The sequence below is a fragment of the Furipterus horrens genome, unplaced genomic scaffold (genome assembly GCF_987537825.1).
Source record: "Furipterus horrens unplaced genomic scaffold, mFurHor1.1.pri manual_scaffold_5, whole genome shotgun sequence".
Taxonomy (NCBI): domain Eukaryota; kingdom Metazoa; phylum Chordata; class Mammalia; order Chiroptera; family Furipteridae; genus Furipterus; species Furipterus horrens.
The window spans coordinates 86072960-86099428 of record NW_028327175.1 but is presented as its reverse complement, the minus strand read 5'-3'; the positions used below and the strand labels follow the sequence as shown (position 1 = coordinate 86099428).

General features: G+C 35.3%; 1 protein-coding gene across 5 annotated transcripts in view; it reads right to left on the bottom strand.

Moving 5' to 3' along the window:
• Nucleotides 1-17733: 17733 nt before the first annotated feature.
• The window catches only part of SRFBP1 (serum response factor binding protein 1), a 61435-nt gene continuing 52699 nt past the window's right edge, over nt 17734-26469 (bottom strand). For all 5 annotated transcript variants that reach the window (XM_090279050.1, XM_090279055.1, XM_090279051.1 and 2 more), the window contains 4 exons: nt 25065-25146; nt 23339-24044; nt 21726-21763; nt 17734-18861 (listed from right to left, as the gene is read on the bottom strand). In XM_090279050.1, coding sequence (XP_090135176.1) covers nt 18677-18861; nt 21726-21763; nt 23339-24044; nt 25065-25146 — 1011 coding nt within the window. In that variant the 3' untranslated portion in view covers nt 17734-18676. The remainder of the gene's footprint in view (nt 18862-21725; nt 21764-23338; nt 24045-25064; nt 25147-26469) is intronic.

Genomic DNA, 26469 nt, shown 5'->3' with positions numbered 1-26469 from the left:
AAAGAAACTTGAAAACAAACAAACAAACAAAGCACAAAGTGAGTAGAAGGAAGGAAATAATGAAGATCAGAGCAGAAATAAGTGAAATAAGAGTCTAAAAAAAAGATATAAAAGACCAATGGATCAAAGTGCTGGTTTTTTGAAAAGATAAACAAGATTGATAATCCTTTAACCAGACTCATCAAGAAAAAAAAGAGAAAGAACACACACACACACACACACACACACACACAAAATCACAAATGAAAGAGGTGAAATAACTGACACCAAAGAAATAAAAAGAATTGTAAGAAATTTTTATGAACAATTATATGCCAACAAACTGGACAACCTGGATGAAATGGATAAATTCCTAGAAACATATAATTTCCCAAAATTTGAATCATGAGAAAGCAGATAAACTGAATAGAGAAATAACAACTAGTAAAATTGAAGCAGTAATTAAAAAACAAAAACTCCCAACAAAAAAAAGCCCTGGACTGGTGGCTTCACAGGTGAATTTTACCAAACATTCTGGGAAGAACTAACACCTCTCCTTCTCAAACTATTTCAAAAAATGCAAGAGGAGGGAAGGCTCTCAAGCTCATTTTATGAGGGCAGCATTATCCTAATTCCAAACCCAGATAAAGACACTACAATAAAAAGAAAATTACAGACCAATATCCCTGATGAATATAGATGCTAAAATCCTTAACAAAATATTAGCAAACCAAATACAGCAATATATCAAAAAACATCATATACCATGATCAGGTGGGATTTATTCTAGAAATGCAAGGTTGGTAAAACAATCGCAAACCAAAAAATGTGATTCACCACATAAACAAAAAGAATTAAAAACCACATGATGAGCCCTGGATGGTGTGGCTCAGTGAATTGACTGCTGGCCTGTGAAACAAAGGTTTGCCAGTTTGATTGCCAATCAGGGCACATGCCAGGGTTGTGGGCCAAGTTCCCAGTTGGGGCCAAGTGAGAGGCAACCATACATTGATGTTTCTCTCCCTCTCTTTTCTTCCTCCCTTCCCCTCTCTCTAAAAATAAATAGATAAAATCTTTAAAAAAAACAAACCAAAAACATGATCATATCAAGAGATACAGAAAAAGCATTTGATAAAACACAGCACCCATTTATGATAAAAACACTCAGCAAAGTGGGAATAGAGGGAATATACCTAAACATAATAAAGGCCATATATGACAAATCCAAGACCATCATCATACTCAATGGGCAAAAACTACAAGCATTTCCCTTAAGATCAGAAACAAGACAAGGATGTCCATTTTTACCTCTCTTATTCAACATAGTACTAAAAATCCTAGCCTTAGCAATTAGACAAGAAGAAGAAATAAAAGGCATACAAATTAGAAAGGAAGAAGTAAAACTGTCTTTATTTTCAGATGACATGATACTGTACATAGAAAGCCCCAAATATTCCACCAAGAAACTATGAGAACCAATAAATTAATTTAGCGAAGTAGAAGGATACAAAGTTAATATCCAAAAATCAGTTGCATTTTTATAGCAAACTAAGAGAAAGGGAAATTAAGAGAAAAAAAAAACCCACTTACAATTGCTTCAAAAAGTATAAAATACCTAGGAATAAATCAAACCAAATATGTACAAGGCCTGTACTTGGAAAATTATAAGACACTGAAGGAAGAAATTGAAGAAGACACACATAAGTGTAAGCACATAGTGTTCATGAACAGGAACAATTAACATCATTAAAATGTCTATGCTACCCAAAGCAATCTACAGATTCCAAACAATTCCTATCAAGATCTCAATGTTGTATTTCACAGAACTAGAACAAATATTTCAAAAGTTTATATGGAACTACAAAAGGCCCTGCAAAGCAAAAGCAACCCTGAGATACAGGAATCACACTAATATCAAACTATACTATAAGGCCACAGAAATCAAAACAGCATGGTACCAGCATAAAAACAGACACAAATCAATGGAACAGAATAGAGAGCCCAGAAATAAACTCACACCTTTATAGTCCATTCATATTTGACAAAGGAAAGACACACATATAATGGGCTAAAGACAGTTTACTAAATAAATGGTGTTAGGAAAATTGGACAGATACATGCAGAAAAATGAAACTAGACCACCTTCTCACACCATACACAAGAATAAATTCAAAATGGATTAAAGACTAAATGTTAGACTTGAAACCATAAATATCCTAGAAGAAAACAGGCAGCAAAATCTCAGACATTGTTCATAGCAATATTTTATTGGATATATCTCCCCAGGCAAGGAAAACAAAAGAAAAAAAAAAGATAAACAAATGGGACTACATCAAATTAAAAAGTCTTTGCACAGCAAAAGAGACCATCAACAAAATAAAAAGGCAACCCATGGAATGGGAGAACATGTTTGTCAATACATCTGATAAAGGGTTAATATCCAAAATTTATAAAGAACTTGTAAAACTCAACACCAGAAAATAATCCAATTAAAATATGAGCAAAGGACCCTATTAGATACTTTTCCAAAGAGGACATACAGATGCCAATAAACATATGAAAAGATGCTCAACATCACTAACCATCAGAGAAAAGCAAATTAAAACCACAATGAGATATTATCTTACATCTGTCAGAATGGTTATCATCAATAAATCAACAAACAAGTGCTGGCAAAGATGTGGAGAAAGGGAAACGCTTTTGCACTGTTGGTGGGAATGCAGACTGGTGCAGCCTCTGTGAAAAGCAGTGTGGAGATACCTCAAAAAATTAAAAATGGGACTTCCGGCCAAGATGGAGGCTTAGACAGACATGCTTGGTCTCCCTCTACAACTAGAAAGGAATACAACTACCTCAAAACAAAAGATAACCAGAAATTCCAGAAAATAAAACTACATGGAAGCCCAACGTATGAAGTTATAAACCAGCGGTGCTCGCCTGGACAGGTAGGAGGGGCAAGATCGGAACCAGAATGGAAAGGTCAGGCGGAGCTGTTTGCGGTAGTTGCACGGAGAGCGGCAGGGGGAGCAATCCCAGCTGCAGTCAAGCCCTGGCAGCTCGCGACCCCAATACGGGGAAAGGCAGCCCCCCCATTGCATGGGACGGTGAGGCCCAGAGGGCAGGAGGACGGATCCCGGTCTCCCAGCGGAGAATAACGGCAGGAATCCATCTTGGACCCCCGCCCCCACACAAAGCGCTGCAGCGCAGTGAAAAAGGTCGAGATCGCCGCAGGTCGCCAGGTAGTGACGAGTACACGGGGCTCTGCCTACAGCCTGCCCAGGAAGCAAAGCAAAACAGAAATCTGTCAGAATGAAGGAGACAACGACTAAAATCCCGGTGACGCAGCTCACCAGGCAGCAGATGAAGAACCTGACAGATGAACAAATAAGAAACCTGTCAGAGGCTCAGTTCAGAGCTGTTGTTATAAGGTGGCTTACAGAATTAACAAAAGATTTGGAACAGGGCAGGGAAAGAAAGAAAACCACTCATACTGAAAAGAACGAAAACACATTTGAGACAAGTGGTGAGGAAATAAAATCCAGACATCAAATCAACAAACCGGAACATAGAGAAGGAACAAACAGTCAACCAGTGCAGAGAGAGGAAACAAAAAGAAAAGAAAGTAAGGAGAGGAAACCTCTGGGACAGCTATAAGAGATCGAACATTTGGATTATAGGATTGCCAGAGGGCGAAGAAGAACTAGAAATTGAAAAATTAATGAAGCAGAACTTCCCAAACTTGGGGAAGGAAATAGACTTACAGGTCCAGGAAGCACAGAGAGTTCCAGAAAAACTGGACCCAGGGAGAACCACTCCAAGACACATTATAATCAAATTGTCAAAAATTAAAGATAAAGAGAGAATCTTAAAAGCAGCAAGAGAGAAGAAAAGAATCATATACAAAGGGGTCCCAATTAGACTATCAGCTGATTTCTCAAAGGAGACCCTGCAGGCAAGAAGGGACTGGCAAGAAATATTCAAAGTAATGAAAATCCAAAACCTACAGCCACGAATACTCTATCCAGCGAAGCTGTCATTCAGAATAGAAGGGCAGAGAAAGTGCTTCCAGGACAAAGTAAAACTGAAGGAGTTCATCAAATCCAAACCACTGTTATATGAGATGTTAAAGGGACTGGTTTAGAAGAAGGAGGATCAAAACTATGAACATTAAAATGAAAACTGCATCACAAGAACCAACAACAGAAGCCAGGGAATCGAAACAAAGGCAAACTAAGTAGGCAACAAGAGTGGGAAAAGAACTATAGGTATGGGGAACATACTGGGGGGAGGTCAGCGGGGAGGGGGAAGGGGGAGAGGGAGGGAGATAGTACAGGAATTAAGAAGCATAGTAGGAGGGAATGGAGTAGACAGGAAGAGGTTGAGAAGAACTATATGCACAACTAATGGACATGGACTCAAAGCGGGGGACAACTGGAGGGAGGAGGGCCACCAGGTGGAGGGGAGCAGAGGGAAGGGAAATTGGGACAACTGTAATAGCATAATCAATAAAACATATTTTAAAAAAAATTAAAAATACCCTAGAAAGGTAGAAAAAAATTAAAAAAATAAATAAATAAAAAGGGGGAAAAATGGGACAACTGTAATTGAAAAACCAAAAAATAAAATTAAAAAAAATTAAAAATGGATCTGCCCTTTGACCCAGTGATCCCACTTCTGGCAATATATCCAAAGGTACCCCAAACCCTAATTTTAAATAACATAAGCACCCCTATGTTCACTGCAGCATTATTTATAATCATCAAGATATGGATCAGCCCAAGTGTCCATCAGTAGATGAGTGGATGAAACAACTATAGGATATTTACACAATGGAATACTACTTGGCTATAAAAAAGATGATCAATTTCCCCTTTGGGACGGCATGGATGTACATGGAAAATATTATGCTAAATGAAATAAGTCAGTCAGAGATAGAAAAATACCATATGACTTCACTCATATGTAGGCTCTCATGAACAAACTGAACAGGCAAAATAGGGACAGACCTATAGATGACAGCTATTGGGCAGGGGTAGGTAAGGGAGTGAAGGGATCGAGCAAAAAGAAAAAAGGACTCATGAACATGGACAACAGTGTGGTGATTGCAGGGGGGGAGTGAGGCAAGGGGTTAAATGCAAATGAAAAAAATACAATTTTTTTTTTTTTTTTTTAAAGAATGAACAATGATTTCAGTGTTGTCAGTCAGGTTCACGCACTATAAAATCCTCCATCAGATTTTCACCCACTCATTTTAGCAGGCATTAGTGATCACTGCTAAATCATCAATTATCAAAAACAGTGATTTTTGAAAAGAGCTAAGAGTATTTCATAATGCTTTTTAATTTGAACCGAACTATTTGTTTCTTTCATTAATGTACTTAATTAAATTAAATAATATGTAATATGAAACTTGATAACTGACCTTTTTTTTTCCTTTTAGTCATTTGAGATAGTCCTGGAACCTTATGAAAGACATTCAAGGTGCTGTGCTCTTTCACATGAAATGCCAAAATGTTGTTTTTGGAGCTGTTTTTGTCATGTGCCTGGGTATTTCTCCCCCGTTATTGTCAAATGTAATTTTAACCTTACACAAATGATCTGTTGATCTGAAATATCATGGGAACACTTTGACCTAGAACATTTTCAAAGAGGTTAGTTACTGGAAATACAATCTAAGGACACTTGGCAAGCTGGTTATATTACATACTTTAAATCCCTACACAAGTACATAGCTTTCTTCCTCGAATTTTTCAATTTTAAATTTGGTTTCTCAATTTCTTGTAAATTTCAAGAACCCTAACTGACATTCAAGGCTTCCTTTATCAAGCCCAAATCCCACTTCATCGTTTCATATCCTACCATTTTTGTGCATTCTCACCTATGGCCCAAATTCCACTTCATGGTTTCATATACTACCTTATTTGTGTATTTTTGTTTATGGCCCAACCAGACACCTTAACTACTTCCCTTAGACCTCTTATATCCCCAGGGGTAAAGTACTTCCCCTTTAAACACATAGGGACTTTAGCGCTCTATCTCTTAAGATGATTGTTTCTTTTTTTATAGATTCACATATTCACATGCACTCTTATTAAACTTCTAGTATTACAGCTACTGTTTCTTGGCTAACACCTCATTTTCCCATTTTAAAGGAAATTAGCACACTAATTAGGCATTGTTAATGATGGGGTCCTAGGACAGAAAGTATCAGATGGCTCCAGGTCCCAAGCTAGATGAATTAAATGATTTATTTGCCTTAAATTTTTAATTAAAAGCAAACTGACTAATAGAAACAAAAGTACCAATGACTATGCGGATTGCTCTCACTTTAAATTAATGACAATACATTCCAAATGGGCTTCTAATGTCCAGTAATCAACACTATTTCTTATTTCAATTATTCTCATACTTTTCCTAAACGATTCATACCTTCTCTATAACAAAACATTACCTGCTCTCCCATTCTCATTCTACTCTGTTACTAACCAAATCTGAGCCATCCTATCTCTCACCTGGATTATTCTAACAGTCTCCTAACTGGTAGCTGTAGCCATTCAACTATAGGAGTCATTAATAAACTGAAAAAAAACCAAACTTGTATATATTCATGTTTATTCAAAATAATATTTATTCAAATATTTATTGAATATGTATTCAAAAATAAATATTTAACTGAGCACCTACTGTGTACTAAGACCCGTTCAAGTATGGAGCTGGTAGAGGAAAAAAACAGTGCTTGCACTCACAAAACTTATATTCCAGATGGGGTGACTGACAGCCACATAAATATATATGTCAGATGATTAATGTCATAAAAAAAAATCAAGCAAGGAGAAAGCAACTCTAACCAGTTGATGTTTTCAAAGGCTAGTCAGAGAAGCTCTCCCTAATAAGATGACATTTGTATAGAGACCTATAAAACTGAGGGACAGAGCCTTGCAGATATCAAAGTGGAGAACATAAACTCAAGGACTAAAGAAGTAAATTCTAGGCATTAATAATGCAATTATGGTGCTTAAAAATATTAAAAAATTTGATGGGCCTGAAAATCTCTCCTGTATCACAGGTGATGCTTACGATAAAAATAAAAATTCAAAAGCAGTTCACACCTGTTTCAGACAAGAGCTAAATTGGTGGTTGTTACTATATGTGAAGATTATGAACTTCTGTCCACAGTAGAGGGCTAAGCTAGACACTGAATATTCATACCACGTTTAGTTTAAAAATAAACACAAATAACCTTCCTCCCTTCACTGACCCTCTAAGTTTTGGCTGTGTTTATTGGAAAACATCCTTTTAATTTTATCCTGAAAACAACATGGAGAAAGACTTTCTTTCAAAACAAGTTTTCCCTTGAAGGGAAACACATGTTCAAAGAACAAACCACATTCCAGTATCTGACTTAAGGCTATTTAATTTCTGCAGGATGATGTCATACTTAGGCTACTGAACATATTCCTGTGCATACTATTTCTTCTATACTTCTATAATTTAGGCCTAGTCATGGAAGCAGACCCATCATTTTACGCAACTAGAGATCAATAAAGAGAATATGTCTGAAGTTCAACTACTTCCCAGGTAACAATAATTTCTAAGAGTAATCAAAATTAATATCCAAACATGTTTTTAAAATAAAACTTAAAAGCTAATTAAAATTTTTTCATAAAAATATACAAAAATAGCCAAGAAAACCTCGAGAAAAAAGAGATAAGAGTGAAACAGACTACCAGGTATCTAAAGAAAAATACAAGGCTATAGTAATTTAAATGTAATACTGGATCAGAGAAATAGATAAGTGAAAAAGAGAAGAGCCTAGAAACACTTTGTGATTATATGCTAAGATTTCAAATCAAGAGAGAGAGGATAACCCAACTACTCAAAAATAGCATTAGAACAATATTCATTTTGATGCCCTGGCTGGTTTGGCTCAGTGGATTGAGCTCTGGCCTGTGAAATGAAAGGTCACCGGTTTGGTTCCCAGTCAGGGTACACGCCTGGGTTGTGGGACGAGTTCCCAGTTGGGGACATTTGAGAGGCAACTGATTGGTGTGTCTTACACATCCACACACTGGTGTTTCTCTCTCTCTCTGCCTCCCTCACTTCCTTTCTCTCTAAAAATACATAAATCTTTTTTTAGAATATTTTGAAAAAAATAGTAATAGATCCCAATTACATATTATACATGTATTAGAATAACCCTAGCTGTGCTAACATATAAATATCCTAAATCTCAGTCACTTAGTCAAGTACTCACTGATTTCTTGCTCATGTAAAGTTCCATAGGTGGTAGTATAGGGTTGGGGGATCTTCTCCCATGCAGGGACTCTGGCTGATAGAAACTTAATCATCTTGAAAATCTATCTTGTAAGGTTGCCCAGGATGTAAACCTGTAGCTGAAAATAAGAGAAGAAATATGGAAGACTTCTTGGAAAGTTTTGTGGGGCAGGTGAAAATTATGTAATCATTTTTACCCATATTTCGTTGGCCAGCATTTGCCTAACTTCAAGGAGGCTTGGAAATGTAAGTTAGCCAGTACCCAAGGAAGAGAAATAGCTTCAGTGAACACTTAAGACAGTTTTTAATACAGTATGCCCTCCTGGTTACTAAGTATCCTACCACACTGAGAGCACACTCCCTCTTTCCCCAAGTGGGACAACCTAAAACTCTATTCAGTTACTGCAACCAGCTCAAAGTCCAAGAGCTCTGAACGATGCCTGGTTCTTTTTCAGTTCTGAATATGGTGCCTTAAGGTTCAGTGACACTTGCACTAACAACAAAAGTTATAGAAATCTCTCTACTGCCAGCTGGCCCTACATCCTATGTTAAAGCAAGGGCAGGATTGTAATAAAAACTGCCATCTGGTAAAGGAAACATGGAGACGGAGAAGGCACTTGTTGATCTGGCAGGCATTTTGAGGTCTCTCTGATCTGGCAGTGGAGGGAACATCTCCTTAATTTGAACTTGGCTATGTGGAAGGAACTACTTATTTAATGTTCTCCTTAGCTCTGGATCTACCCTTATGCAGGTTCTCTTTTGTTTATCCTCATATTTGAAATAAATGATAGGGCCTGTACCCTCCTTGGGATCCTTTACAGTTTTGTAACTCATATTTTTTCCTGAGCAAGTTTGGGAACCCCCAAATACTTTTAATGACAGAGCATCTGAAGGCTGCTGAATTGCACTTGCAATTTCATTGTTATTACAAATAATCAAATTAGACTTCCAGCCAAGATGGAGGCGCAGGTAGGCATGCTTCCCCTCCTTGTACAGCCATAGGAAGGGTTACATCTACCTCAAAACAAAAAACAACCAGAACTACCAGAAAATCGAACTATATGGAGGTCCAACAAACAAAGGTATTTGAGCGTTGGCCTGTGAGCCAAGTGTCACTGGTTCGATTCCCAGTCAGGGCACATGACTAGGTTGCACATCAGGTTCCCAGTTGGGGGTGTGAGTGAGAGGCAACCACACAGTGATGTTTCTCTCCCTCTCTTTCTCCTTTCCCCTTCTCTAAAAATAAAACAAACAAACATGAATAAATAAATTATTTTTAAAATAAAGAGTTAAAAAAAAAAGAAAATGTAGATTTAGGGATGTCAATAACTTTTCAGGGTATGGGAGTTCCATGGACTTACATTGGGCACTCTTGAAGAGAAAGACGGTGGGCAGAGCAGAGGAAGAACTTTCCTTGATGGTGTAGGCCTGAAAGAAGAGAGGATGCTGCTGCTGCAGGAAGACAAATATCCACCAGGATCCTTTTCCCCTACTGAGAAAAAAGCTGTAAGCTACTGTAAGGTTCTCAAACACTGTCAATCAGGACACAGGTAAAAAACTCACTATGGCATAGGTAAAAGGAAAAACACTCCACCCCTAGAAAGGGTCAGGAAGCTAAGCTGCAACCAGACTATTAGATAGATGCCCTAAATTAGAAAGGGAAAGGCAAGAAACCCTCCCAAACAAGAATCACTAAAGATACAAAGAAGAGCTTAGCTGCCACAAGGAAGAGGGTTACTAACACCGAGAAAGCCATAATCCTAAAATTCAGCCATGACCTAAGTATGAAAACCATGGGAAATATTTTAAATATCAAGGGCTCAAAGAATTCTTTCCATGAGTCCTTTTTTGAGGAATCTACTAGAAACAGAACTACACAAAAACAAAAGGTGACTGGGAAAAGTTTAGCAATTTAGCTTTAATAAAACTTAATTGTAAAAATAAGATTAAAATTAAGGTCAGAACAAGTATGTTCCAATGAAATAAAAACAATGCAACTAAAGGTAGGAGGATGGAGATGGAATGAGAAAAGCAGAATAAACCCATTAACTATGATTTAGAAAACAAATAAAAATTAAGAAATGTTATTAAAAATGCACAATACAAATAGTGAATAAAATATATACGGAACTAAGGCACTAAAATAGCTGTAAGCACAAAGATCGCCACTAGAACAGAAATATTAACCTCTCTACATACCAAATTAGGAAGTTTAAGAAAACCCAGCACATTATGAAGAGAAACAATAACTATAATAAATACAACATAAATCTTACAATTGAAAGCAAGCATATTCATATCATCAATAACTGTGGAAGTGTTTAACTTGCTTATTAAAAGGAAGGATTTTCAACTTGGTTCATAAAGACCTAACTACATGCTCTATGCAAGAAACATGCCTAAAAAAGGAAGGCTAAAAATAAAGGATAGTCAAAGGTATTCCAGGGAAATGGAAACACTAAGAAAGCAGGGGCAGCAACAATGATATCAAATAAAATAAAAAGCAAACAACAGTAGGGAAAGATTACCTATGATTCCAAATCCGTATGCAAAAATGAAATAGAAAAAAATGAAAAGAAACTGATACATCTGACAGACAAACTCATACATGTGGCAGACAAACATGACAGAAAAGTAAATGTAACATCAAAAGACAACTGACACATTTGGAAAAATATTTGCAAAACACTTAACAGATAAACAGCTAGTATCCCTAATACAAAATTAAATCTTAAAAATTAAGAGGGAAAAGACAAAAATAAAAAATAACTCCTTACCGAAGGAAAAATAAGTAAGACATAAAAATTGATTTAAAAATAGCTCTTAAAAATTAAAAGACACTCAACTGTACCCACAGTAAGAAAAAGACATAGTAAAACTATACTGAGGTAAGGTGACTTCCCACTTATCCAACTGGCAAAAATAAAAATGTAAGACATCAAAGCCTCTGTTGGGGATGTTGTGGGGAAACGTGACTCTCTTATTAACACTGTTGGTGGAAATACAAATTGACACAATTTTAAAACACAACTGCTCATGCGTTTCCCTTCTGACATAACATTCCTACCCTCAAGGAACATACAATATGAAAATGCATCAGCTTTTCATATCTTCTTTGCAATACTGTAACTGCAAAATATGGAAAATAACTACTATGCCCATACATTGATGAGTGGTTGAATAAACTCTTAAGATTACCCAAATGGGGTACTATATAAAGTTTTTTATTTGTTTTGTTTTAAATGAAGAATTTAATATTTAATGGACAGATTTGCAGTGACTTCCAAGACACATAATATTTTCTAATGAAAAAAGGAAAGTTCATAAAAGCATTTGGCAATGTTTTTTGTATAAAAAAGAGGAAACAACAAAAGATACATTCATTCATTCATCTGTGCAAACAGAAACACAGCAAGGATAGACAGACCAGGGACTAACAAGATTGACTGTCTACCGAGAATATATGGGAATGAAGTTGAAAACAGGGAGTTGCCACTTCTCTGAGTACAGTGCTTTGTGTGACTTTGATTTATGGAAGAATGCTAACGTTTCACATACATAAAAAAAATATCTAAATCAAATTAGCAATTAAGAAGGATAACTCCTTAAAACATATTAAGAAAAATATGACCTAAATTGCATTACAAATGACATACTACATAGAAGGGGGGCAAAGCACTAACTCAGGTAACTTTTTCATTATTATTTTAAAAAGTAAGATACACTTCACATACCATAATATTCAATTTTAAAATGTGCGATTCAGTGGGTTTTTATATACTGAGAAAACTGTGCATCCTACACCACCATCCAATTCCAGAACACATTCATCAAGCCAAAAAGAAATGTCATCCACATTAGCATTCACTCACTATGCTTCCATCACCCAGCCCCTGGTAATCACTAATCTACTTTTGGTCTCTATAGAATTACATATTCTGAACAGTTCATGTAAGTGGAACCATATTTTGATTTTGGCTTCTTTCTTAACATGATGTTTTCAAAGTTTATGTCATTGTATGTATCAATACTATCCTTTTTATGAATGAATAATACTCCATTGCATGTACAGTTGACCCCTGAACAACATGGGGGTTAGAGGTGCCAACCCCATGCACAGTCAAATGTCTGTGTAAAACTTGACTTCTCAAAATCTTAGCTGTCCCTCAGTATCCAGAGGAGATTGGTTCCAAGATCCCTGCTTCCCCGTGGATACCAAAATTCACAGATGCTAAAGTTCCCTGTATAGAATGGCATAAATCAATGCATATAGTTGGCCCTCTGCATCCACAGACTCCTAACCAGATAGATTAAAAAAAAAAAAAAAAAAAAAGAAGAAACCCAGAGTACAGGCAGTTATTAAAAACATTGGCATATAAGTGGACTTACGTAGTTCAAACCCGTGTTGTTCAAGAGGCAACTATATCTAACACTTTTGTTTATTCCGTCATCAATTGAGTATTTGGGTTGTTTCTTCTTTTTAGCTATTATGAATAATGTTATTATGAACATGCATGTTCAAGTTTTTGTCTGAACACGTTTTCAGTTCTCTTAAGGTATACAGTTATGAGTGGAAATGTGGGGGTCACACGAGACTCCCGTTATGCCTGTGTTGGTCCACTTGATGGTATCCCACAAGTCTTTGTGCATTTAATTCTTTTTTCTTTCCTCAGACTGGAAAATCTTAATTGACCTATATTTTGGTTCACTGTATCTTTCTTCTGCCTGCTGCTGGGCCCTACTGTTGATTATTTTCTGTTATACTTCTCGGCTCCGAAGTTTTTTTTTGTCTCTTCTTTATCATTTCTATCTCATTACTGATATTCCTTATTTGGTGAGACATTGTTCTCAGACATTTTAGTTCTTTAGATATGATTTCCTTTGTTCTTTGAACATATTTAAAATAGCTTATTTAATGTCACTGTTGAACAAATCTAAAGTCTGGGTTTCCTCAAAAAGTTTCTATTGATTGCTTTTTCCTTCTGCATAGGGGCCATACTTTGTTTCTGCATGTCTTACAATGTTTTGTTGAGAACTGGACATTTTAACTATAAAATTGCAACTCCAGAAGTCACATATACCCCTCATCCCAAGTCTTGCTGCTGGTTTTTGTTGTTTACTAACTTGAACTATTTTTGTGAAGTTAAAGTCTTCTTTGTTGTGTTCAGCCACTAAAGTCTTTGCCTCATTAGCTTAGTAGTACACTAATAACTGGAAAGTGTTCCTTAGATGCTTGGAATCAATACTTCCCTGACTTTGCTGATGGGGCTCTGTGTGTATGATGGGGCACACCTTTAACACGTAGCCAGAAAGTTGACAATTCTACCTTAGCCTTCATTTCTTGCTTGTATAAACTATCTCCTGTGTCCTTCTGACATGGAAGTCCTTTCTCTATCAGTAAGAAATATACTAATACATTGTGCAGGCAAGCCAGAGGTGAGTGTTTAGAGCATCCTTAGTTTTTTCTTGAACATGCACAGTCTTTTATGCATGTGACTTCCTTAATTCCAAGAGATATATCAGAACTTAAGATTTCCTAAGGACATTGAATTCTCTGTAATTCCTTTTAAGCTTTTTGATGAACTTCTTGTTTGCCCCAACTGTTATTCACTGCTCAGGCAGCTGTGATGTTAAAAAAAGCATTGGTTTCAAAACGTGATCTCAGGAAAAGGGCTTTATGCACTAGGAAAGCTCTTCTTAGTCAAGACAGATTTTCAAGAAGGGTCTTCCAGTGAACTACCAAAGTGGTCAAATAATGACAATTCTAAGAGAATATATCTTTGATAGTCCAACCTTGTTCTGCCATCCCCAGGTACTGTCAGTTGCTAGTTTTCAAGACTACCATGGATATGAGAACTGTGGAATGAGAACAGGGCAAGTTAACATGTCACAAAGATCACTGTTCTCATTAAGATTCAGCCATTTTTTCCTTGAAAAATACTCCCTGGATTGCTGTAAGCTTTTGGTTTATTTCATAGCTCTGAAAAAGTCGATTCTGACAATATGGACAGTTTTCTCATTGCTTTTTAAGGCGAAAAGAATTTCCAGGTGTCCTTATTCCACCATTCTCGCTGACATCATACCAGAGAACTTTCAAACTTACTTTTAAGACCATATGCCCTCAGGCTTAAGAAAAAAGAACTCTAAACATATATTAAGCTTTGGTTAGTAGAATTCTGTTTTGCAGAGGCATCGTTACAATATTGAAACTAACTTCTGTGTATTCTAGGGCTGAGAAAATAAGTAAATGTATAGTGGATAATACATGTCAAAAGGACACAGGAGATGGCTTCTCTTGAGAAGGCTCCCACTGGTCAAATTAAGGACAACTTGAGTGTTAAAACAATGGATTTCTATTTCTGACCATTGTGTTATAACAGAAACCAGATTTGCCCTTCTAACTAGAAAACTGAATAAAATATAGAAAACAAAGATTTTCAGACAATGAACAAACAGTTGTACAGGATATTAATAACCAAAAGAAAACAAATGAGTTGAGAGCTTTAGCTCAGTACCCGAAGAGTTTCCAAACTATAATGCTGGGGGAAGGAACCAAAAAAAAACTCAGTGACCTCATTGAAGACAGAGTTCAGAGTTTAGATAGGCTAATGCGACTAGAATCTGTAAGGAAAGATACAGATGAGGAAGAAGATGCACGGAAAGAAAGTGCTCTCTAGAGTTATAGAAGTTGATGGTATAAGACTGATCTGTGCAATGTGTATGAAGACATTACATGGCCAGGGGTAAAAATTACTAGGAAGGAGTGAGTGGAACAATCCCAAAACTTACACAGTCCTAGGAGTAGCTTGTGTTCTCACCAGACACAACAAAAAGACTTCCTAATAAACAAAGCATTAGGTAGTGCTTCAGAAGTGGGGCCAAATGAGCCCTAGACCAACTTTTCCCAACCTTAGCATTGTTAACATGTTGAGCTTAATAATTCTTTGTTGTACATATTACAGAATATTTAGCAGTATCCCTGGCCTAAATCCACTAGAATATTCCTTCTCCTTAGTTGATATACCCAAAATATCTCCGAATGTTGCCAAATGTTCTCTGGGGGTAAAAATTGATCTAGGTTGAAAACTGTTGTAGATAAGATCATTAAAACAACTAATAATGTTCCAGATGTTCAAGGAAATAGAGAAAAACATAAACATGTAAGAAAACAAATGGACTAGTACAGCAAAAACAGTAACAACGTATTATATGTAGAAATAAAATACGAAAATAACAGTACAAAGACAGGGAGGTAGGAAATTAAAGTGTACTGTAGTAAGGTACTTAGACCATATGTAAAGTGGTATACTACTACTTGAGGACAGAACTGTGACAAATTAAAGATGTAGACTGTAAACCTTATAAGCCAATAATAGACCCAATAAAATAATAAAAAATACACAATAAAAATATAAATAGAAAGATGAGGTATCCATGAGATCACATTGAAATAATTTAAAAATTGAATAGGGGAGAAAACTCTTCCTTAATATAAAAAGCCAGAACCAAGAATATATATATATTTTAAAAATCATCATTTACAATTTCTACAGCAGTAACTATTTCTAGTAAGAATTATGGATGAAAGAACTAGTCCATTAAAGTTTCAGAATAGTATATAGTCTCAAAGTATCTCACTACAAGATAATTATTAATTACAAAGAGAAAAACAGTAACTTTTCATTAGAGAAACCTCACAGACTCTACTTGAAACAAGAAAAGTTAACATCACCAGTACTAGGCCACATCAACATCATCACCTGCCTCCTAATATGCACTGGGATAAATACAACATCCCTTCTGTGATACTTCTGCCTAAAGTGCCTAGCTTGAATTTAACAATGGGAGCATTTGACGAACCCAAATAAAGGGACAAAGCAAAATAAACTTCTCTGTGCTTTTGAAAAATGTCCATGTCATGAAATACTAAGAAAGAAACTATTTCCAACTAAACAGACGTAATTGAATGTATTGGTATGATGCTGGTTTTTCTGTTATTGTAAAAAGACATTGGGAAAATTGGAAAAATATGAGTATTTGATGACTGGATTGTGGTAATACAAGAGAATAGAGAATGACTTTCTTTGTAGAGAGAAGATAAAGGAGAGGGAAAGAAAAATGAAATAAAGAGAAAAGGGTGAGAGCAAGAAAACAGGGAGAGAAGAAAAGGAAGACAGAGAGGATAAATAGAAGAGGATGGCCCAGGCTGGTGTGGCTCAGTGGATTGAGTGCCAGCTTGTGAACCAAAGGGGGTGCTGGTTCGATTCCCAATCAGGGCACATGCCTGGGTTATGGGCCACATCCCCAGTTGGAGGCACGCAAGAAGCAACCGCACACTGATGTTTCTCTCCCTTTCTTTCTTCTTTCATTCCCCTCTTTCTAAAAAGAAACACATAAAATCTTAAAAAAAATAAAGAAGAGGATGAGGAAGAGGAAAGAAGGGAGGAGAGGAAGGATGAATGCCAAAGACAAAGAAAATGCAGTAAATTTTAATGCAGTAAACGTTTGCAAATTTTTGGTGCAAGGTATTGTGTAGTAACAACTTGGCCTTACCCAGAGATTTGCCTTTGTCTTCAGTTTCTTGAAGGCAATCTATGTCATACCTTATCGGGCTCTCTTTGTTTGGGGTAGGAGCTGGCTACACTAAAAAAGACAGACCTTGTGATTTAGGATAGTGGCTTTTGGTCACGCGGTATCAATCCACCTGGAACAATCATGTGGGCAATTAATCAATCATGCTTAGAGTTTGAAGGCACATTAAAAATTTTGGATACTAAAGCTGGAGCTCCTTAGATTGGCAATCTGCGTATCACATCAGGATGATAATGTGCCCTGAGGATAAGAAAAGCTTTACATTTATGACCCTCGTAAACGTTACTCTGTGCTTCTCTTCCTTTGGCTGTTCATAATTTGTTCACTTTCCCTGTAATATACTTCGTGAATATAATAGGTTTCAGTGAGTTCTGGGAATTTTTCTAGCAAATTTTTGAACCTGAGAGTGTATGGGGGATATTCAACCCTATCCCCCTCCCTGCATACCACCTCCGAACCTGCAGTTGGTGTCAGCAGTGAGAGTTGTCTTGAGTGGGTTCTTCTAACTTAGTAGTTGGCCCCTAACTCCTTGGGGTAAAAGGTCTTGAGCAGACTTAGCAGTTTGGAGGACAGAGCACTCAACCTCACAGTTTGGCTAAATCTGGGTAGACTTTTTCCTGTAATAAACTTATAATTAAGAATTTCTGCTGAAATTAATTTTAATCTTAAATGATTCATATGTCAAAATAAAATGTGAAAAAAAGAAAAACAAGTTTTCCATTCAACACAGCCATAATTTTCTTTCTGCATAGTCTCTTAAATTCAATTGCTCAAGTTATCTAAAATTTTAAGCTCTTGGAAAAGATAGAAATAACTCTGCAGAGCTTGTGAATTCCTGCTAACCAGAAGGCTTTTCCTGCTGTTAATAGCACTGATGCACAGAAAACACAAAATTTAGTACTTTTATTTAGTTAACCAAGAGAACGTTTAGTTTCTCCAGAGAAACAGAAGTGAAACTTTTGAAGGGATTTTTAAAATCTCATTTTCTGTATAATAACAGTACTATGATGTATAGAGTAGTCTTCCTCAGTGAGTCATCTCGTCACCTTTTGTTCAGCTATCGGGGGAAATGCTCTTTCAATCATACTTCCTTCAGAATCTGTTCACATCAATTCCAATTTATGATTCCTCAAACAACGTTTCTGTAAGAGCACATGCCATGTAATTAGAGGTTGTACATTCTGAATTTAACCAAAATATTTATATGCAGTGAAATATAAAACCAATTTTTGGTTGTATTGCGATATTAAAACAATGTATATTGCCTAAGTAATTGAAATATAATTCAGAATTCCAAGACTGTCCTGGAAAACGAAAACAGTCAAAAAGTACAAGATCACAGATAATTAAAACAATAATAAAAATTAGTATTTATTTGTATGATTTATTATCTGTATGTCCATAATAAACATTATTATCTTAATCTTAGTTTTGCAAAGGTGATCTATATTTTAGATAACTATAAGTTCCTCATATTTTTCCATTATTATTTTAAATATATCTCAACATTTATTTTCAAGGCAAAGAAACACAGACCTAATCCAGTGAGTATACTTCATGGTAAGCACAAATGAGGAAATCTGAGAGTTATAAACTCAACATTCTTTTATAAAGGGAACTATCAGGGTAAATTTTTAAAAGCCAATTTATGCGGTTGATTTGTGGAAGGTTTATGTAAACATAACTTGAACACACTTAAAAAAGAGAACAACAAACTTATTTCTACACCCCCTCCAAGAGACTTATTCAAATATGAGTTTAAATAATGAACTGTAAAAACACAAAAAGAAAAAAAAATTTAGGTGGAAAAGTTCACAAAAAAAGGTACTAGTCAATCATCAAATGTAATTCTTTTCCCCTGAAACACAGCAATTTTAGATTGCTGTTCCTTTCGCCTCCTGCTTGCTTCCCACGAAGGATGAAGAGGCAGCTGTGTCTGCTGTTCTGTATTTTTGGGTCCTCTTTGTGCATGCTTACTAAACTGAGTCTCAAGCTGAGGTTCGTTTTGCTGAAAACCTGGGAGGAGAAAGAAAAAATAATGAAAACTAACTATATACCTGAACAACATACAAGAGAAATATACTTCATCTTCTCAAATCAGTATTAAAGAAGAAATTTAGTTTTACTGAAATGGAATACCTTACACTTTAAAATCTAAATCCAACTGGGAACAGTTTGCAGTTGAAATATACATGAGCAGTCAATTTTGAGACACGCTTCCTAATCCTTGTAAGTAGGTGTGTGTTGTATACCTCCTCATATATGCTGTGCTATCTTTAAAAATATCATTTGCTTATGATATCTCTGTGTGAAGCAGATGCAGCTAGAACATACAATATCTCTTTACTGAGATACTGAATTTGAAAATGTTAATTGTTTTTAAAGAGCTATTAATTGATTTCATTTTCTTTTGTTACTGAACAAAGTTTAAACTACAAAGTAAATTACTAAACATACTCAAATACAAGACAAAGTTTTACTTTAGTCATGAAGTTATATTTACCAGATAAAAAGGTGGTAACTTGTATTCTAGTCCTTACAGCCTCTTATATTGTTAAGCATTGCAATTATTGAATACATTGTTTTGAACAACAAAGTACTATTTGGGAGATATACTAGTGCGAAGACATGGATCAATGTTTATAGAATTAAAAGAAAAACAAAATCAGGGAGGCAAAAATTTTAATATAGATTATTAAGCAGTCCTGGGGATGCATAATTTTTTCACTGCAACTTAGATATCACTGTCAAAAGCCTTTTAAAGATCTCATTAAAAAGCAAAAGGGGGAAAATTGGGATAACTGTAATAGTATAAACAATAAAATATTTTTTAAAAAGCAAATGGAAGTGTTTTATAAATAAGTGTACGCAGTTTAGGATGCCCTTTCCAAAGTATCATTGTACACAAAATGTCCCCTATTTTGTACAAATCACATGTGCTCAAGAGATTTAAAATATGTAATACTAAAGAAGTAGCTCTAATGATGGAAAATAAAGAGTTAATGTTTAATGAAAGTGTTAAGTGACAACTAAGATCTGAATAAGACAGTATTTTTAAATTAATATTTTTATAATTACTCAAAGTAAATTTGCATGTGTAAAGGAACTGATAAATACTGTAAGTTAAGCGAAAACAACAAACTCTTTTACATGGGTGTCCTCATTAGGGAAGCATGGGAATGTCTTTAGTTTGGTTATCCTGTTTGTGAAAATAAGGTAAATGAGGCAGATGGCCGTGTGTCTGCCAAGCCTATTCTTCTTCTCATTCTAGTGTACAACCATATGGCATTTCCCATCATGCCACAGCAAGATGAGGCCATGTAACTGAGTTCTAGCCAATGGAATGTGAATAAAAGGCCTGACCATAAAAACCTCACATTCAAGCTTCTTTTATTTGTTGTAGTACATTCCCAAAGAGCCATCAATACACTAATCTTGTTCTTCTTTCCAACCACTTACCCTGGTGTTACAAATCCTAGACACAGAGCCTGCTCCCCAGGTTCTCACTGCCGACTGTTGTACCTCTCTACAGCACACAGGATGCTCACTTTTCAGCCTCAGTTATCTATTTTTTGACCACCCATCACTGAACTGCTAAGCCAATGCCAAATTTTTATGTTATTCTAACGGCTCCACAGACTTTAGAATACCAGTTTCAGTTTTATGTATAGTAGACTGTAATAAGTAACTATAAAATCTCATTGATTTCTTTCTTAATCATCATGGTGTGTCTGCTCCTTGCAGTATTTTACATCTTATGCCTCTAGGAGCTCTCTTTGCTCAGGTAGTAAAATGTGTTGTGTGCCTTCCAATTTTTCCTGTAACTGGTTGACAGGATTTACTGTAGTTACTTTGTCCCTCTGTCACCACTATGTATCTGGCATGAGTTGGGGCAGGCAGTTTGTTTTTTTAATGCTCAGGTCATCAAACTTTGAGGAGTCATATCCATGAGACCTGATGGACAGCACCGTATCATGACTCAGTCATCCTGGGCTTTGAGCTGAATGGGCCTTTCGGTTGGCTTCACTGGGAAAGAGGTGAGCATGCTCTATGTGTGGGAAGAAAAGTGAAATGGGCACACATGGTGATCAAAAGGATGGGTATTATGTGTTCAAAATATTCTCCTTTCTTTGTCCTCCTACCCACAGAATCAGACTGTATTTCTTTGTACCCTTGGGGCTAGACAAAGTCACATATTTGAATTTTGGCTAATGAAATGTCAGCAAAACTGGTTCCTTCCACTTTCAGGCCGGGCCCATGATAACTCCTGCAAAATTCTCCATGTACTTTATTCCCTTTTGTTGGAAGAATGGAGAATATTTGGAAACTAGATGAGAAAGGAGCCAAAAGAAGCTTGATCCTTTAATGACTACATGAAAAATAGCCCCTCTGTTGATTCATGGTGGACTGTAATGTGAGTGACAAATACATTTTTTTTTAAAATCAATGAGTTTGAAATATGCATAGAAGTCAGCCTTGCCAAATACATTAAACTTGATTTGTTATAAATTAATTTAAAAATATGTTGATTTTACTCACAACCCAGAAAGTAACTTACTTGTAAATGAATGTTTAATAGCACAGTGTTGACTAAGGTATAACTTATATAATAACTTACTTAAAGAATGCATTAGTTCAAGATAAATTAAACAGACCCAATATTTCCCAATAACTTTTGTCTATATCTTTCCCACTGATAGGACATAGGGAAAAAACAATTTAAATTAAAAATTACATTGAGAATTATAAGATGCTCTGTTTCCATTTCAGTGTGTAAATCATTTATTTAGGCTATTAAACAATTAGAATTTTTCATCCTTCAACTTTGGCAAAACATTGTGTAATTGTATAGAGAGGTAAGGCAGCCATTAATAACATACCTGGGGTGTTGCTCTTCGGAGCCTGTTCTCTATAATTTCTAAAAGAAGAAAAATACCATTAAGACTTTAAAAAGATAAGTAAATCTTCTGACTTAACAGTCAGAGAAAGACAAGTACCACATGATTTCATTTATATGTGGAATCTAAAGAAAAAAATAGAAACAGATTTATAGATACAGAGAACAGACTGATGATTGCCAGACAGGAGAAGGTTTGAAGGATTGGGTGAAAAAAATGAAGGGATTAAAAATTAAAAATTGGTAGTTAGAAAATAGCCATGGGGATGTAAAGTACAGCACAGGGAATACAGTCAATAATATTCTAATAACTATTGGGTCAGGTGGGTACTGGAATATTGGGGGCAATACTTGGTAAAGTATATGATTGTCCAACCACTATGCTATACGTCTGAAATTAATAACATGGAATGTAAACTGTAATTTAAAAAGAAAAAACAAAAACAAACTTCAGACTTAAGGAGATAATGTAATAAAACTGATGATAAATCTCATTCAAAGGCCTATAGTTCTCCTTCATCCCATCAGCAATCTATAAAAAAATCATAAGAACCCCATGTTTTAGCTTCATCAAAGGATTGTTAGGCCCCAATATTACTACAGGAATATATGAGAATTTTCCTCTCTATCTTCATAGGGACTTCTGGTTTCCTTGTGTTTATTCTTGAGAATTATCTAGACAGACAAAGAATTTCAAAAATCTTCTCACAAGGGGAATGAGTTCCATATAATAAAAAAAGTAAGAGTTACATTTTGTGGGAGAGGAAAGAAATAGTGATGTGTTATTTTCAAATGAGAAAAAATGCTGCCTTTTGAGACAGGTTTGGGAAATATAATAATTATTTCAAGACTCCAAAGATGATTGTGTGTCTTTTCCATACCCTTACTTCTTTCAACAAACTTTCAATATCACATCTTCTATTATATTAAAAATGATCCCTGAGATATAAATATATTTTAAAAGTGTACTGAAGAAAATAGCTGTTACTGAAGAAATGAGCTTACCATGTGAAAATAAATTTATTGATTTATAACAGGACAGCTAGCTGAGCTGTGAAAAGTGGTGGTTAACAGCAAGGATAGAGACAGCAGACATCCAACTATAAAGCAGTTTGGAGAAACTCGGTGTTAGGGTAAGCAGCTATATGTACTGAAATAGGTATACATAATAAAATGACTGATGTTTACAATAATGGCCCTAGGTAACAACAATAACAGCAAAAAACCCAAACCAACCATACTTCTATTCATAAAGTTTTGTTTAAAGAGTGAGACATGTGAGACAGTTTCAGAAGCTTTTCATCAAAAGTTTCAAAATTTTGATAATCGGATAAACTTAAATTAGCTAGAAAAATTATTTGGCTACAACATCTCATTTTCTTATGAAGTTGGACAAATGTGTCATTGCCATATGCATATTTGTATACATTATCCCAATATAAAGTTCGAGAGGTCCAACTCACAGGATGCATTGTGTATAAATTAGAATTATGTATGACAGGCAGTGTCTTCTCTCATTATTAGGATGTGTAAATATTTAATATTTTTTAAAAATTAAAAACTATTCATTATTTTAGAACGCAAAAATATAATTACCTTCTAGAGCTTTTAGATCCAGATAAAGAATGGAAAAACACTGATTCAAACTTCCTTGCTTCTATACTTGGCTTGTTTTTATCATTTCTTATACCCTGATGAGTTTCAAGTATATTTTCTTCAGGGAACATCTTTTGGGGGTATTTTTGGTCAAAAACTGAAGAATGGCAACTACTTTCCTTCTTTCGTGTCCGTCTGACTTTCCCAATGAAGAAGTCATCACAACTATCACTATCCTCAGACATGGAAGACTGTTTGTAAAACCTTTCTTCCGTGCTATCATCAAAATACTCCTTCTCTTCTTCATGTAATTCTTCTCCATCACTGTTACCATCAAGTGAGCTATTGGACTCTTTCTTTTCTTTGTTTTGACGTAACAGTTTCATTTTTGGGTTAGCAGGTATCTTCTGGGGTTCAGAGGGAACTACAGAATTCTTTTCAGAAGGCTTTGAGGGAGTTTTTTTCACTGTTTTGGGTCCATGTTCCATCTTGGCTATTTTTTCTTTTGAAATATTTATTGGTTTCTTTGCCAACATTTTGACGCCTTTGTCTTTTTGCTCAGTGACAGTAGTTCCCTCATGCTCTAACTTAATGGTATCATCATTTGAATGTGAAGCATCCTTGGAATAATTTTCTTCTGAAACATTCTTTGAAGACTGAACTTCAATATCATTTTGTCTTGCATCTTTAAAGGCTTTGACAGCAGCTGCAAGAAAAATAGTATACAACTTGTTTCAGCATTGAAACAAATAATATAAAATATCACTGTTTCAGTATAGTATTTCTAAAATTTAGAAACACTCAGGATTATTTACATATTATATTAAATATAATCATGCACTACATAATGATGTTTCCATCAACAATAGACAGCATATATGACGGTGGTCCCAGAAGACTACAATGGACCCTAGATGTGTAGCAGGCTACACCACCTACTTGCCCAAGGGCCCTCTATGATGTTTGCATGACTACAAAATGCCCTAATGATGCGTTTCTCAGTGTATCCCTGTTGTTTTGTGATGGATGATGTATATATAATGAATGGGTCTGAATTCACAAAGAAATCAACTGACTTTAGAAACCAAACTTAAAAAAATGATCAGGAGTATCCATTTAAGATCTGAAATTAAAAATATAAAAAACAAAAAGCCACCATCATTTTATGCCTTGGAGTTTTGAAAAACAGTAAAAACTTCATTGAATGTAAATAAATAAAACAAAATGGCATTTTAAATTTCTGTAGGAATAATATATTGATGTAATTGTAGAGCATTATAAATTGGCTTTCAGACATAAAAATAAATATCTTCTTTGACAAAAGCATTTAATTCTTTCAATACATATTATGATACACATGCACATAAGTGAAAATTATGTGGCTAAGTAGAGGCAACATCAAAAGTAATTATATAAATTACATCAATAATTTGAAAATCAATTGTATTCAAGATTACCATGAATATATAGTATATCTTCATATGTGGCATATATTCACATATTAGAATTTAGGAAAAAATACAGATTTAGTTTTTCTTCAGATAGCAGTGACCTTCCATATTTTCAAGCCCCTTCCCACATATGGAAATATTTGGAAGAGATATTTATAATATAAAAAATCCTTGAAAGGAAAAAGAACCAAAACACAAATAAATCAACACTCATATAGTTAAGATAATGCACAAATGCATTTAAGTACATGGTTTAAAAGTCATTTATTTCATACCTTTTAGCACATCTATTTTTTTCTTCAGAAGAGGGTGTGTTGCTAATCGGGCAGTTGCTCTTTCAGTTGCAGTAGAATCAGGCTGCAAATTAAAACAATAAAATTCACACTGACAAAAATACTAGTGTCCTTGAACAATTATAATTACTGTGTAATTGAGGAGTACATATTCTTTGGGTACTTAGTGTCTTTCCAGAATTGTGATAGGCATCATGCGTGATATTAAAAAAATATAATATAGCTCCTCCTTTCAAAGAACTAAAGAGACCAAGTTGACACTAAATTAATATGAAAGAATCAAATAACACATAGTATTACGCTCAATGATATAACTTATGACTACTTTAATGTTTGTACTTCCACTTTATAGACACCTAGGAATTATCTAATCCTAAATATTTATATTTTGAATGTCCAGTATTACTACTGCATTCTGAGAACCTTCCACCACAGTGCCTGACTTACAGCCAACACTTTATAAATATCTGATGATGACTCAATGGGAACAGATTATATGTAATATTTTCATGTATTTATGAATTTAGTAAATTCATCTGTAGGCTGACAAATTCCGAATTTCTACCTCCAGTTCTAAATTGAGCTACAGACTCATATAATCAACTACCTACTTGATAGTTAAAAGAGAATTCTTTGATTTTCCTCTCAAACCTACTTTTACTAGTCTTTCCCATCTTAATGTATGTAGTTTCAATTTTTCTGGTTGTACAGGCCTAAAACTCTAAGGATTCTTCCATTATATTTCTCCTTCTTCATACCTCAAAATTAATTCTTTAGTAAATCCTGGGGTTCCAACTGCAAGATATACTCAGAACCAGTCACTTCTCACCATTTCTACTTTTACTGTCTTTGACCAATTCACCAACAGTCTTCCCACTTGGACCAATGTAGTAAGTTCATACCTGATTACCCTCCTTAACATCTTGCTCCCCCACAGCCAATTTTCCCTATAACAGTCACAGTGAGCTTTTAAATATAACCAGATCATGCTATCTGTTCTTGACGCTTAGGCTACTCCCTTGCAAGATCTTCTCTACCTGGAATACTTTCCTTCCAAATACATGACTGATCATCTCACTGTATTCAGGTCTCTGCCAACATTTTATCTAAACTAACACTTTATCACTCCTCATTTACTTCACATCACCCAGTGCTTCATGCCAGTGCAGATATTGTAGGTTGGCGCTCAATAAAGTGAATAAATTTCACTAGTGTGTGAAAGTAGAACTATCAGCTTCAAATGTCTTAGTTTTAAATTTACCCTTCATGGTAAATAGCCCAATATAAGCCCCCCCGCCCCCCCAAGTAGTACAAACTTATAAGTATCTAAAAGTAAAAGCAAGATTATGGCAGTTTGAAATCTATTCTGTTTCAAAGACTGATCTAG